Source organism: Filicampus tigris, chromosome 10 (genome assembly GCF_054856515.1).
Source record: "Filicampus tigris isolate MCC_2025a chromosome 10, RoL_Ftig_1.0, whole genome shotgun sequence".
In the NCBI taxonomy this organism is placed as follows: Eukaryota; Metazoa; Chordata; class Actinopteri; order Syngnathiformes; family Syngnathidae; genus Filicampus; species Filicampus tigris.
In genome coordinates, this window is record NC_141226.1 from 12,213,198 (window position 1) to 12,226,629 (window position 13,432).

Here is a 13,432-nt window from a genome sequence, read left to right on the forward strand (position 1 = left end):
TTGGAATTTAAAGCAGAACTAAACAATTTACCTACAGTAGGACTTTGTCAAAGTACTGCCTCCTGTTATGATGAACATGTCCAACAAATTAAGTGTCAGTTATGAAACTGGTGTAACTGGGGCAAATATAAATTCACCTTTTTCACATCAAATCATGGTCAGCTGAATCCGACACCATGCTCCGCCCACATTATATGATCTGGAGGGAAAAAAACGATTTGCAATTTATAGTTGCCCATAATCTACAATGCCCGCTTCCAGTTGGGTTTAAGGTGGGCGAATTCTTTCGTCAGTGTCCGTTGATGTACAAGTCCTGGTGTATGCCCCAAAGTTGCTGCTTCAAACCAAAATGGCTGACTTCCTGTTTCAGGCCTAGATCCTTGAGACTTTTGTGTAGTAACCTCAGTAGTCATGTCCACCCAATTTAATTTGCATGGGTGAAACTTGTTGGCAGGGTGGGGGGTGTTACTTTTATTTTTCCAGAAGATGCAACTGAGTCCGTATGTTCAGGGCTCCTAAAGTACATTCATTTCACCTTGAGTCATGTGATAAACAAAGATATTCTGGCCAACTATCAATGAATGAAATGCTGCAATTTGATGTCCCGTTATGAGGATTTTAGTTGGGCTTCCTGTTTAAATACGCATTGGAAGGCAGAGGATGTAGTGGTGTGGCCTTTAGCCAAACCATTCATAGAACACAATTAGGTCACTGGAATACAAGCTGTGTTTGTTTTTTGTGTGTGAATGGATGTTGTTTATGATGGCATGGAATCGTTTTAGTGCATCTGCCCACACCCAGCCCCCCCCCCCCCCCCCCCCCCCCCCCCCCCCGCCCCCCTTAACTGTGAGGATTCCCCTTTGTCCCGATGACTCACGTTAGCTGTGCATTTAGTTGCGTCGGGAGTGAGGCGCTCCACGGTGGGAATGTGCAGGGCGTTGTCTTGGAGAGGTGTAACACCAGAGAGGGAAGGTGAAACATGTCAGAACAGGCTTGGCTAGGTTTACAGCTGAATACGCACACATGCGAACACACACGCACAGGCACACAGACACCTCGTCGCCCTCTTAAATGGCCTATGTCATATTTTGGGGGGAAATCATTTTGCCTTAAATATTTCTCAAGATCCTGGCGACTTATTTTGCAGATCCGATCAATGACGATGATCAATCAACAAATTATGACAATTAGAAAAGGATCACCAATTTTGCATAAAATGCTAAATAACTGTTGACCGATCGATATCGACCGACCGATCAGATCTGTGTAAATTCTAATAGTTTTTTGTTTTTTTCAGCCTGCCAAGGCCTATCCACTCACCTTTTTTGCTCAGTCATAGCCCTGAAGAAAGTAGTTTGCAGTAAAGCCACTTTAAGAAGTAGAGTTGATATTGGGGGAATTTGAAGTGTCTTAAGTTAAACTTTAATATTCTCAGAGATAATGTTTGTCATTGAATTGTTTTACATTAATGGCCTGCAAGTGGGGGTTTTTTCTGTATTTACTGTAATTATGACTTTACTACTACATTAGCATTGGTTCGTGATGAAGTATGGCACGTTCAAATTCGTGTTTCACCGCCAGAACTCCATCATAAACTGAAAACCCCCTCTTATGTGTTCATTAGAGGTGGTTAATTTTAAGTGGGCCTTGGTGGAGGTCTTTGCACCAGTCGGATAAAACTCAGGAACAATATCAATATGTAAATGTGAACTTGATTAGTTTAATGTTTGTATTACAAGACATAACATTAAATAATTCTATACCATTTTACTGATTAGAGAAGTGGTGTCTCTAAACAGTCTCTTGATACAAACAAACCTGTTACCATGGTGACAGCACTCCCCATGTAACAACTTCATCTTGCTCTATCTTTATTCCCGCGTATCCGCAAAAAGATGGAAGCGTCCAAGTGGAACATTCCAGAGATTCTGTGAACAGCAACTGCCAGTTTGTATTGTGAGCGCACTGTGCAGGTGGAGCGAAGAGCCATATTCGTTGGCCTGTTAAGACACGACCCTCAGCCGCACTGCCGTTGGAATGAGGAACAATCTATGCCTTCCTTCGCCGACTCGGGTCACAGATTCAATTTGACTTCCCTGTGCGAGAATGGCCTGTGTTTTTTCTTCCTCGGTGTGGTGGAACACAATTGTTTCCATGACACTGGTTGAAAAAATCGTGTTGTATTGTTTTGTTCTATGGCGAGTCATTAAACTTCACTGCCATTATGCACCCACACACATGGTGACAGCAAAACAAAAAATTGCAATTTGGTGTCAATTGCCAATTCTGTGAGCCTAATTGACGGATCATTTTTCCTAATTCTGCGCTGTGCTGCAAATTCTTTCTGAAAATATCCAAGACTTTGCTGCTGCTCAGTGCCGCCATCTCTGCTTCAAGAGATCCAGCGCATCCGGAAGCACCTTTTCCTTGTGGGTCGTGAAGTCCTTTTGGCTAACGTTAGTGTGTACGCTGTGGAAAGAAAACTACAAATGGCGGCGCATCTGTGGAAGGTTTTTTTTCTTCCTACTGCAAAATCCCATCAACTTTTTATCCTGTACCATCCAAGTCGCGTGATTAAAGTAAAATTGATTCCCGGGACCTGTGGTATTCCCGAATTAATGTCAGCCTCTAGTATACATACAGTAGCTAAAATTTGGTATCAATCTGACAAAATATGCAGGACAAGTTTGGTTTTTGAAGAATCCCTGGAAATTGACAACATATTTGTTCGGACTGCAATAGCGGATTTCCTGTGATTTGGGCGTGGGTTCTTGAGAATTTTTTGTGAGTTTTGTCATAATAGATATGTCTACCAAATTTCATGTTGCTAAACAAAACTGGCTTCGGAAACTGAATTTTCCAAAAATTCCAGGGGCTGCTTCGAAAAGGCTTCGTTTTCAACAAAACAACTTTGAAAAATCCAGGGCTTCGGGGCTGCTTCGAAAAGGCTTCGTTTTCAACAAAACAACTTTGAAAAATCCAGGGCTTCGGGGCTGCTTCCAAATGTACATTTTCACCAGAGTGCAGCATCTAAAATGTCTGCTTCATACCCAAGCGGCAGTCTTCCTCTGTCTCCAATAGGCTTTTGGCAACGCAAAGACTGTAGCAAACAACAACTCCAGTCGCTTCGGGAAGTTCATCCAGCTCAACTACCTGGAGAGCGGCGTCATTCGAGGGTAATTGGTTACTATGAGGTGGGAATCTTCTTGCAATGTGTTAACGCTCGTGTCTCATTAGGGCAGTTATCAAGAAGTACCTACTTGAAAAGTGCCGGCTGGTTCACAGAGATAAGAGGGAGAGGTAAATGTGAAATACACATTTTCAAGTGCCATCATCGTAAACATTTTTCACCAACGCAAAAGCTTTTATTGCTGTTGGGTTTACATGCAGGAACTACCACGTCTTCTATTACCTGCTGGCGGGAGCATCTAAAGATGAACGGGAGGAGTTTTGTCTGTTGGCGCCTCGTGATTATCTCTACCTCAACCAGGTACCTTTGCTCTTTGTCCGTGAAGGTAAGGTCTGAGCGTTGAATGATGTACTTACTAAAGACTTTCCCCATCAGAAGTCATTATTATAGAGAGCAATAGGTTGTATGATCACAACATGATGCTGGTGTGGTTACATCAGGTAAAATGATCATAATAATTTTTAAAAATGTATTTATTTATTTATTTATTTTTTTAACTTCGAACCGAGGTGACTGCTAGAATCTGACCTGACTTCTATTCATGTTTCTTTTGCGATGCCTTCAAAGAGCTTTCTTATCTAAAAGCATTAGACAACCTTGGATCGGCAATGCAATGTTTGGAACAGATAACAAAGGAGTCATTTTACTCAATCTGAAATCCAAAATGAGTGATTACAAACTCTCCTGTTGTATTGTAGGTCAAAATGCCTGATTTAAAGTTTAACACTCTAGAAAAGATATTTAATATATATACGAATGTTCTACAATAAATCAGTGGGACTGTTAACTCTAACTGGTAAGCTCTGCTGTTTTGGTTGGCAACAGTTTCATATCTGTGCGCAAACAATACCATTTGCATAGATGAAGTGGTAGGAAAACAATCGTTAAAATCACTAGGTCTAAGCCCCCGCCCCAATGCTTTAACATGCAGCAGGTTACTTTGACAGTATCAATTAAATTCATTTCAATGTCATATTTAAAGGCAATGTGGGCAGGATGGTGTACGGTATACTGTGTGAGGTTAAGAGGTTCTCGGTTCAAATCTGTGGCATTTGCATGTTCTCCCCTTGCTTGCGTGGGTTTTCTTCAGACCTTCAGGCTCCCTCCCACATTTTGAAATCATGCATGTTAGCTTCATTGAAGACTCAGAATTTTTCCAAATCTGTCAAATGTGACACCCAAGATCAGTACTAGTATATAGGGCTGCAACTCACAATCATTTTAATAATCTATTAATCTGTTGATATTTTTTTTTGATTAATCACTGAATGGGCTTTTCAAACAGCAATTTTATGTCCATCCCTATATCCAATAACAGGCTTTTGTTTCAAATTGACAGTGCAGAAAATTCACAAACAAACATTGATTATGATTCAGTTACTGGTTTGGTCTGTTTTCTGTCAGAAAATACGCTGCTTTTTTCCCCCACCGTTTGCTAAAGTCTTATTCTCATTAAATACTTGGGTTGGGTATTTTATATTTAATTTTATATTTTTTCAAAAAAATAATATTTAACAATATTGGCTCATATAAAATACTTTGTAGTACATTGTAATACATTTTTCAAAAGTACTATAGGAATTGGTTACTTGGTCGTCTGAAAAAATGTGGTATCAAGCATCCCTATTATAGATACAAAGGTCATGGAGGACTATGAAAATTCGAAAATACTGAACTGTTGAGAGACTGAATAGTTGTTGATTGATTTGATCAATTAATTGTCGCACCTCTCACCTCTAGTAGTATACCAGGTCTTCTGAGTGACACGTCAGCCAATGTCACACTTCTACCCAGCAGGAACCGCCTTGTGATGATAAACATACAATTCCTTAGTTACCTGGAACAAGGCATGCAAAATGAACTTGGCTAATGACCAAAATGCTTCACCAAGTCTAACGATATGAGAACTCATCCGGGGTGTTGTCGTTCACACACTTCTGTGCCCATTTGACCTCTGTTGCAAACTAAAATAGCAGCAACTACCGATGCACAAAAATAGAAGAAATAGATTAAGGGTGGAGAGTTCTGCACAGTACCTTACTGTATGTGAAGGCAACATCTTTAACTACGTTTAGCACGCCAGTAGACTGACGTGCATTCACTCCATAATGTTATGTGCGTGCATATTTGATTGCATTGTCATTGTATCCGATCTACTTGTTCCTCAGGAAGACCTCCACCTGGATGATGACGAGAAGCTAGTTCAGGAGTACAAGAGGCTCCATCAAGCCATGGAGATGGTCGGCTTCCTGCCCTCCACTAAGAAACAGTATGTACAGTATGATTTTAAAGGTTAGCGTATTTTAGCAATTACAATAAACTGCCGATATTTGCGGGGGAGATGACCATGTCCAAAAGGCGTGAACTTGATGACGTCTATGCGGAAACAATGCCAAATGCTTACTTATATGCCGGGTGTCATTTTCTCACAAAACTCGAAGAATTAAGCAAGACAAAACAAATGAGAAGGACCAAGCAGATGAGTGTGATTTGCAGTGATCATTTCAATGGTTATGTCTGGTAGATTAAGTGTTTTGGGCAGAGTTTGGAAGGAAATGGCTTACTTGAACAAGAATCCATGGCTGCCCCCACACTGGAGTGATGGCTTCTTTCCGGCTTTGATTGTGGTGCTGCTGTGCAGCTCTGGGGCCTTGCTCTTTTTGTTTGACACAAAAGCATCCCTGGCCTCCCACCATACCGCTCCCATTTTGGAGGTCTGCTACATTAAATAAACGAAACCAAAAAAAAGACAGTTTCTCGCCCCCTCTTCCTCATGAACTCCCCCACCCCTTTCTGCTCCCGTGAACGTTTTATCCTGTACCATCCCAATCCAAAGACTGATGGTAAAGTTGACTTCCATCCCACCCCCCGCGGGTACCAAGAATCCCGAATAATGTCAGCCTCTAGTACGCCGTGACTAATTTCACCCCATCCAGTTTCTGCCGTCTATTATGGTGTCGGTGACAAGTCAGAGCTTGCTGAGCCCTAGTTGGTGAAAAATGTGTCGTGCTTGCAAGCGAGTGCCCGACAGCCTCAGTTTCGATGCTGAATAAAGACGCACTGGCCACTACACATTGTCAAGTGTTTGTAAATCCGACAAATGTTTGAATTCATTAAAACAGTGTGTGTGTGGGTGTGTGTGTGTGTGTGTGTGTGTGTTTGTGCAGCATGTTTTCCACACTCTCAGCCATCTTGCTTTTGGGCAACGTGACCTTCACTCTGTTGGAGAACAATGAAGGTTTGGAGGTGGGGCCAGCTGACATTTTGTCCACCTTGTCAGACCTCCTCAAGGTATGTTGAGAAACGCGGCAATAGTAAGCGTAATGTTTTCCAGCAATGCTGTGTTTGAAATTAATCTGCACCCAAAACTGATGTCAATCAAATCTGATTTTGTTCTTTCCAGGTTAAAAAGGAGCTGCTGGTGAAGACTTTAACTGAAAGGAGACTCTTAACTGGCAATGACACTGTGTTTTCACAATACACGCTACAGGAGGTACACGCTGACTCGTTGGTTATCAGCATTGTGCATTACAGTTTGTAACTGGAATTTAATTTTAATTTTTTTTAAGGCCCTGGCGGCACGAGATTCCATGGCGAAGTCTTTGTATGCCTCTCTGTTTGACTGGATCATCCTTCACATCAACCATGCTATGCTCAACAAGCGCGACATGGAAGAGTCCATTTCTGTAAATCGACTTTTGCCTTTCCAAATAAATCAGTTTTTTTTTTTTTATCATTCTATTGTGTGTTAGATTAAAATATGCTATCTTATGTTACATTATAGTATGTAATGCAACGTTGACGTACGGTGTATTGGTAAATAGTATACTTTGTTACAGTATTTGAGATGTTACATTATGGTGTGCTACATTGTTATATAGTGGCTTACGTTATGGTAAGATGCAGTAGAGTATGTTATTTGACATTATGGTAAATTGACTCTTTCAACACCCCACACAAAAAGATAAATAAACATAAATCCGAGAATAATTACTGTTGAGAGGCTGAAATCAGAACATTTGGACAATTTAAGTTAAACAATGGCTCTAAACAATTACTCGATTAATGAAAAAGTTGGCAATTAATGTAATAATTGATTCATGTCAATCAACACTTCAAATGTTATGTTACTCTATGGTATCATATTTTGTTACTGTATGATATGTTGCAGTTCGTTATGCTTAAATTACATATCTTATGCTACAGTATCTAATGTAGTGCTACAGTATGTTCCGTTGCGTTTGTGCAATGTGATGTTTCTTAATGTTGCGTTATGTTTGATTATTTATTTATTTATTTATTTTTTTTAGTGTTTGTCCATTGGAGTCCTGGATCTGTTTGGCTTGGAAAACCTGCACACAAACAGTTTTGAGCAGCTGTGTATCAACTACAGCAACGAGAAGCTTCAATGTTACATTAACCAGCAAATCTTCACACTTCAGCAAGTAGGAAAAATATTTATTTGATATGTATCGTTCTTTGTCCTGTGTCTGTTTTGTTACTTGAAAATGTGATTATAACAACAATTTTCCAGGAAGATTATGAGGCCGAGGGCATCAGCTGGCAAGCCTTTGAGTACAGTGACAACAGCAAGTGTATTCATCTTATCAGTCAAGGCCTCTTCAGCATGCTGGATGAGGAGAGCAAGTGAGGCCATGCTCAATCAGATTTCATTTGTTTTGGAGAATAATATATGATACAATCCAACCCAATTGATTAAATGTCTTTTTTGTGTTTTTGTTAGCCTCCCTCAAGCGACAGATGAAGCACTACTGGACAAGTTAGCGCTGCAGCTCAAGGATAGCTCGCTCTTTGCAGCCTCCATTGATCGCGAGTCATCATTTGTTATTCAGCACTTTGCGTGCAGTGTTACATATTGCATCAAGGTGAACCCGTTTTTCCCAAGCTGCAGTGTTTAACAGCTTCACTTTTAGATAAGGCAGCTCGGAGTAGGGTTGGTGGGGTTAGGGTTAGTAAATGATTCATTTTATTCCCTTATTGGTGGTTCCACTGTGTTATTATTATGTATTTGTTTGTTGTATATGAATCAGGGATTCATATTCCAATTTTAATACACCGTCAAGTCAAGTCAACATGTTAACTTTGCAACTCTGGGGAAACCCCACTCAGTATATTGTATAGTGTCGTTATTAGGGGAGTGCATCTCACCACACACAAAAAAACACCCAAACGTTAAATAGAGGCAACAGAGAGACAAACAGAGGTGTAGTTTTGTCACACGTCTACAAACATACATGCACTTATCAAGCATAAGTTCCGTTCAAGAGCGATCAGTGTATTTGTGTTTGTATTTGCTAGTTTTTTCACTGCCTTAAATTGGCTAAAATTGCGTAAAAAATACAGACTGAGTAGGGACGGACCATTAGTATTGATTTGTGGGGAAAAAAAAGAATTTGACCATATTTGTCCATACAAGGTTTCCGCCGGACAGCGACAACTTGTAGGACACTATTTACACAACCGATCTCTCAAATTTTTGTTTTAAAAGGGTGTAAACCTTAAAATGCTAACTTTGGCAGTCTGGGAGTACTTCATTCCATTCATGGTAAACACACCTGATATTTTTACCATGAGTACACTGCACATTATATTAAAACAGGAATAAAAAAAACCTTCCCTCCAAAATCACTGTTGAAAGGATGCAGTCTTATTGCAGTGCCAACTTTGCAAGTCGCGGAACCCTCACTCCATTCATTTTCCTCGAGTCTGTTAGTGAATACAGTACTGCGGTATGACACCCTGAAAATGCAACTCTGTGATAGACCTGAATATGTTTTCGAGTGATTTTCACTCCTATTTAGTCAGCTAATTACAATACATATAATGTCCATCGTGTTTCTGTAACTACAAGACTCAACATAATCTCACTGAGACAAATGACTTGAATTATCATTTGTTGTGTTCTTGCAGGGCTTCTTAGAGAAAAACACAGAGCATGTGAAGCCTGAAGTGGTATCTCTTCTCCGTGGCAGCGAGCGGGCATTCCTGCATCACCTGGTGGCGTCCAGTCCTGAGGCGGTGTTCCGTTGGGGCATCCTCCGAGCCATCTTGCGCATCCTGGCAGTATTCAAGAGCTTGGGACAGAAGCATGCAGAGAAGAGTGTGTAGTCTTAGCGGATAATTGTTGGAAAGTGCGGCCGCTGTGTGTCATATGTGTGTTTTGTGTTTTTCACCCCAGTGGCCACTAGACGCACATCCCGAAAATCCCTCAAAGACATGAAACAGAGCAGTAGCCACATGGACAGACTTTCCAGGTACAAGTATTTCAGTGTCCCTACGAACCTATTTTTTTCACAGTTTTGGTGTAGAACTGCACTTTTTGTGGTGAGAGAGAGAGAGAGGGATGTAGTTTTTTTTCCCCCACAATAGACAACTATGTCTGTACCTCACCTGAAGTCACTACAAGTATAAAATATGAGCATTGTTTGTTGATATCTGTAGCAACAGCTATACACTGGACTTCTCCTTCGATCGCTCTGACGAACATCCCCTTGACGTCTTTGAGGACATATTTACCAACTTCGAAAAGAGGAAGTGAGTGGAAAAAATATGAAGCTGCAATCACCTCAATTCACTGATTCTGCTTAAACGTCAAACTCGTCGCTAATATGAATGGCAACACTTAGGTTGAGCCAATCAACATCACTATACGAGAAAATATGTTATTCACGATATATATTCTGCAGGAAAATTAGAGCCGGTCGACAGAAGCAACTTATTCCAAAGGTGAAGTGATCATCTTATTGTCCTTATTTCTTTAATGTGGACGTGAATGTTCTTTTGATGTTTTTTTCTGTCCCCCATCCATCAGAATCTTATGACTTTGCGCTCACTCCAGCGCATTGCGGGTCTTGTGGGGCACAATCACACCCGTAAATCCGCCTGTCAGCCTGCGACTGCAACAATTTGTACTCAGTTTCAGGTCCGTCTGCTCAGTTTTTAGCTACTGCCTAGTCATTAAATCAAACACAAAGATGTATTAACACTACTTGATCTCCTCACAGGCGTCACTCACAAAGCTGATGGACATCGTCGAAAAAGCAGACCCTTTCTTTATTTTCTGCTTGCGTTCCAATGCAGAGAAGGTACACCACCCATTCATTATAAAAAATGTAGTTTTGCTCTCTACATGAAAGAATTTGGGGTCAGAGCACCAGGCAATGCAGATGAATCATCTTGGGGGATTCTGCATGCAGTTTTTGCAAGTGCTTGTGTCCGACTGCAAAAAATATATATTTTAGGGGTCCCTAACACGAACCCCTCTAAAATCACACAATAGCGCCACCTGAAAAGTTCCAAATAAATAAATGCCACTACCACCAGTTTCACAGATCTAAACCAGATCTGGTGAACATGTTTATGATAACAGGACGCACCAAAAAGTCTTTAAGGGGAAGTCAAGTAAAACATTTTCTTTATGTTCTATGCGCCTCTACTAGTCTAAACACGGTATTCTGATTAATATTGTATTTTAGGAATATGAATTATGCAGCAAAATCCACCCATTTTAATACATCTCAGGAGGTGGCCATTTTGGCACTTGCTGTCTACTGAAAATGACATCACAGTTACTAAAAGCTCAACTTGTCACATGACCAAAACCAGAAAACAGGTGACTGTCGTTACCTGAGCCCTTAGGCGCTGTGATGTCATTCTCAGTCAACAGGAAGTTGCCGTCCCCAGAGATGGATAAAAATGGGTGAATTTTTTGAAAAAAATTTACCAAGACAATTTTGGACTTGACTTCTCCTGTAAGGACCCATGACCGAAATTGAACCGGAAGTTGTCCATTCTGAGGAAATTCCAGCTCATACTCCAGCTAGAGAATTTGCCCCAAATGAGCCTCAATCATAAGCAGGTATTCTACACAGATGGGTGATGGGTGAAATTCTGAAACTTGTTTGCCTATGCCACCTAATCTGGAGCAGGGCGTCAAGGTTTGATCATCATTTCAAGGATTCGACATGAACAACGTAGTGCAAGAGCCCATATATGGCTTCTCGCAGCTTTAATATAGTTTTTGTTTGTTTTTGCAGAAAGAATTTCACTTTGACGATGAGCTTGTGCGCCAGCAAATCCGCTACACAGGCCTCTTGCAAATGATTGAAGTGCAAAAGTCTGGCTACCATGCCAAATACACTTTTAAGGTGCTCATTCATTGGTATTATATCTGGTTTGCTGTACATTAGAGAGCTAATGTTTATGTTCAACGACAGGAATTTGTTGAAAAATTCCGAATTTTGCTTCCAAAAGAGGCCACAGAGTCTCCCGACCACATCACTAAGCTGTTCACCAGCATGGGCTTGGATCCGACCGCCTACCAAATAGGAAAAACCAAGGTAAGATGAGATATAATTAAAGGGCAGAACATCATTTGCGCTTACTATTCCTTACTATTATTGTACTGTAGGTGTTCCTTAAAGAAAAAGAGAGGCAGTTGCTGCAGGACACCCTTAACAAGGAAGTGATGCGTCGCATCGTTGTCCTGCAGCGCTGGTTCCGTGCATGTCTGATGAGGATGCACTTCCTGCAGAAGAGAGATGCCTCATTCATTATACAGGTAGGATTCACGCCCTACACGGGTATCACTTCACCTCAACTGAAGTCATTATAAGATATTAGGACACTCCTGACCTATAGGGACTGACTGCACCTGAAATGCACTGTTCTGCATCCTGATCAGCAGTTAAAAATCTCGTAATGATGTAAGAGAAGACTAAAGGTTTCATTGTATCATTCCAGAGGAATTGGCGTGAGTTTCAGGAGAACCGAAGTAAAGCCGCCTCCGTCATCCAGACGGCATGGCGGACTTCACTCAAGAGGTCGGAGAAAGAGCACAAAACAAGCAGTGAAGAGAATTCAACAGGTCGACCCGCCCGACCTAGGTAGGCGCTTTTTTTTATTCTGTATTATCAGAACAAAAAAAGGGATGAATGGGAGTAGCTCACCATGCCTTTTACTACCACACAGCTCATCAAGAAAAGGACTACGTCGGCAGCACAAAGTGGATGTGAGCCCAAACAGAAGTGAGCAGGCTGACACTGTCAATTGTCAGTCCACTGCGAGCAGGGAGAGGCAAGGGTGTCGCGGTTCCCCGCCACCCCTCAACAGGCCCCTGTCCTTGCCTTTGGACCCCAGAGTGGGTGGCAACGACACGACTGGTACCACTGACTCCCCTAAGAGCAGCTCCCTCCAGCGCTACAAAGACACAGGCGACTTTAAGGAGAAGGCCGAGAGGTGGCGAGAGAGAATGAGCGACGAGTCGAGTCCAGAGGTGAACAGGCGGCAAGACAAACAGAAAGATGACTTCCGGTAAGTGTGGACAAGTCGAGTACATAATGTACCCCTTTAAAGTCAGCATAAGAATGGCTCTTTGGAAATACAAATACAAATGGTAGACTTGAAGGGATGTTTTGTTAAAGCGATTTGTTGTTGCTTTTGCACAATATGGACGGGTATGGTTACACCTAACTTGAAGAGACTATAAGGGTTTAAGCAATATTATTAGTTGTCGCATTTGGAAAAGGGATCTAGTTATAGCTTATCCACCCTCTAGAGAATTGTTCCTCAACTGTTGGCAAACAGGGACCCGCATTTTCTTATTGTCACTTAGTTGCATCCCATTTTAATAGACATTAAAACATATTGTTCAAAAACAGCCATTAATAATTTATTAGGGCTGTACGGTATTGGAAAAACATGCAATATGGTGTTGTGTAGGTGTTGATTGAATATTACAATATTTAACATGTAGCAAAAGAAATTACATTATCTAATGAAAGATTTTTTTTTTCATGCGGCAAATACGCAACCTCACTGTATTTTTAGTTTTTGCAATTTTGATATACAGTGGTCCCTCGTTTATTGCGGGGGTTAGGTTCCAAATGTAACCCGCGATAGGTGAAATCCGCAAAGTAGAAAACTTATTTTTTTACAATTATCCTGGTTGTTTTGAGGCTGTAGACGTCACCGTTAACATTTTCTCACATTTCTCTCTTGTTTAAACACGCTCAAAATTCAAACCCTAGTAAGAAAAAGAAGTATACATGATGATGATTATTATTGTATTAATTATTAATTTTGTTAATATTTTAAAACAAAAACAAAGCTAAAACCTTTTTTAACCCTCCTGTTATGTTGTGGATAAAATATACCCGTGTAGAAAATCAAGAAAGGGGGGGGAAAAAAAGGATTTAACTTTGTCTGCTGGCGTTATGTCTT

At 41.0% G+C, this 13,432-nt stretch overlaps 1 protein-coding gene across 3 annotated transcripts in view; it reads left to right on the forward strand.

Annotated features, from left to right (window-relative positions):
• Window positions 1-13,432, forward strand: part of LOC147140842 (unconventional myosin-IXb-like) — a 33,133-nt gene that overhangs the window by 4,721 nt on the left and 14,980 nt on the right. For all 3 annotated transcript variants that reach the window (XM_086042813.1, XM_086042814.1, XM_086042815.1), the window contains 21 exons: window positions 3,082-3,176; window positions 3,238-3,300; window positions 3,391-3,490; window positions 5,359-5,459; window positions 6,358-6,481; window positions 6,594-6,683; window positions 6,760-6,876; window positions 7,501-7,635; window positions 7,725-7,837; window positions 7,935-8,076; window positions 9,122-9,311; window positions 9,390-9,465; window positions 9,653-9,745; window positions 9,898-9,937; window positions 10,023-10,133; window positions 10,216-10,296; window positions 11,248-11,358; window positions 11,428-11,550; window positions 11,622-11,771; window positions 11,954-12,096; window positions 12,182-12,523. In XM_086042813.1, the coding sequence (XP_085898939.1) occupies window positions 3,082-3,176; window positions 3,238-3,300; window positions 3,391-3,490; window positions 5,359-5,459; window positions 6,358-6,481; window positions 6,594-6,683; window positions 6,760-6,876; window positions 7,501-7,635; window positions 7,725-7,837; window positions 7,935-8,076; window positions 9,122-9,311; window positions 9,390-9,465; window positions 9,653-9,745; window positions 9,898-9,937; window positions 10,023-10,133; window positions 10,216-10,296; window positions 11,248-11,358; window positions 11,428-11,550; window positions 11,622-11,771; window positions 11,954-12,096; window positions 12,182-12,523 (2,540 nt within the window). The remainder of the gene's footprint in view (window positions 1-3,081; window positions 3,177-3,237; window positions 3,301-3,390; window positions 3,491-5,358; window positions 5,460-6,357; window positions 6,482-6,593; window positions 6,684-6,759; window positions 6,877-7,500; window positions 7,636-7,724; window positions 7,838-7,934; window positions 8,077-9,121; window positions 9,312-9,389; window positions 9,466-9,652; window positions 9,746-9,897; window positions 9,938-10,022; window positions 10,134-10,215; window positions 10,297-11,247; window positions 11,359-11,427; window positions 11,551-11,621; window positions 11,772-11,953; window positions 12,097-12,181; window positions 12,524-13,432) is intronic.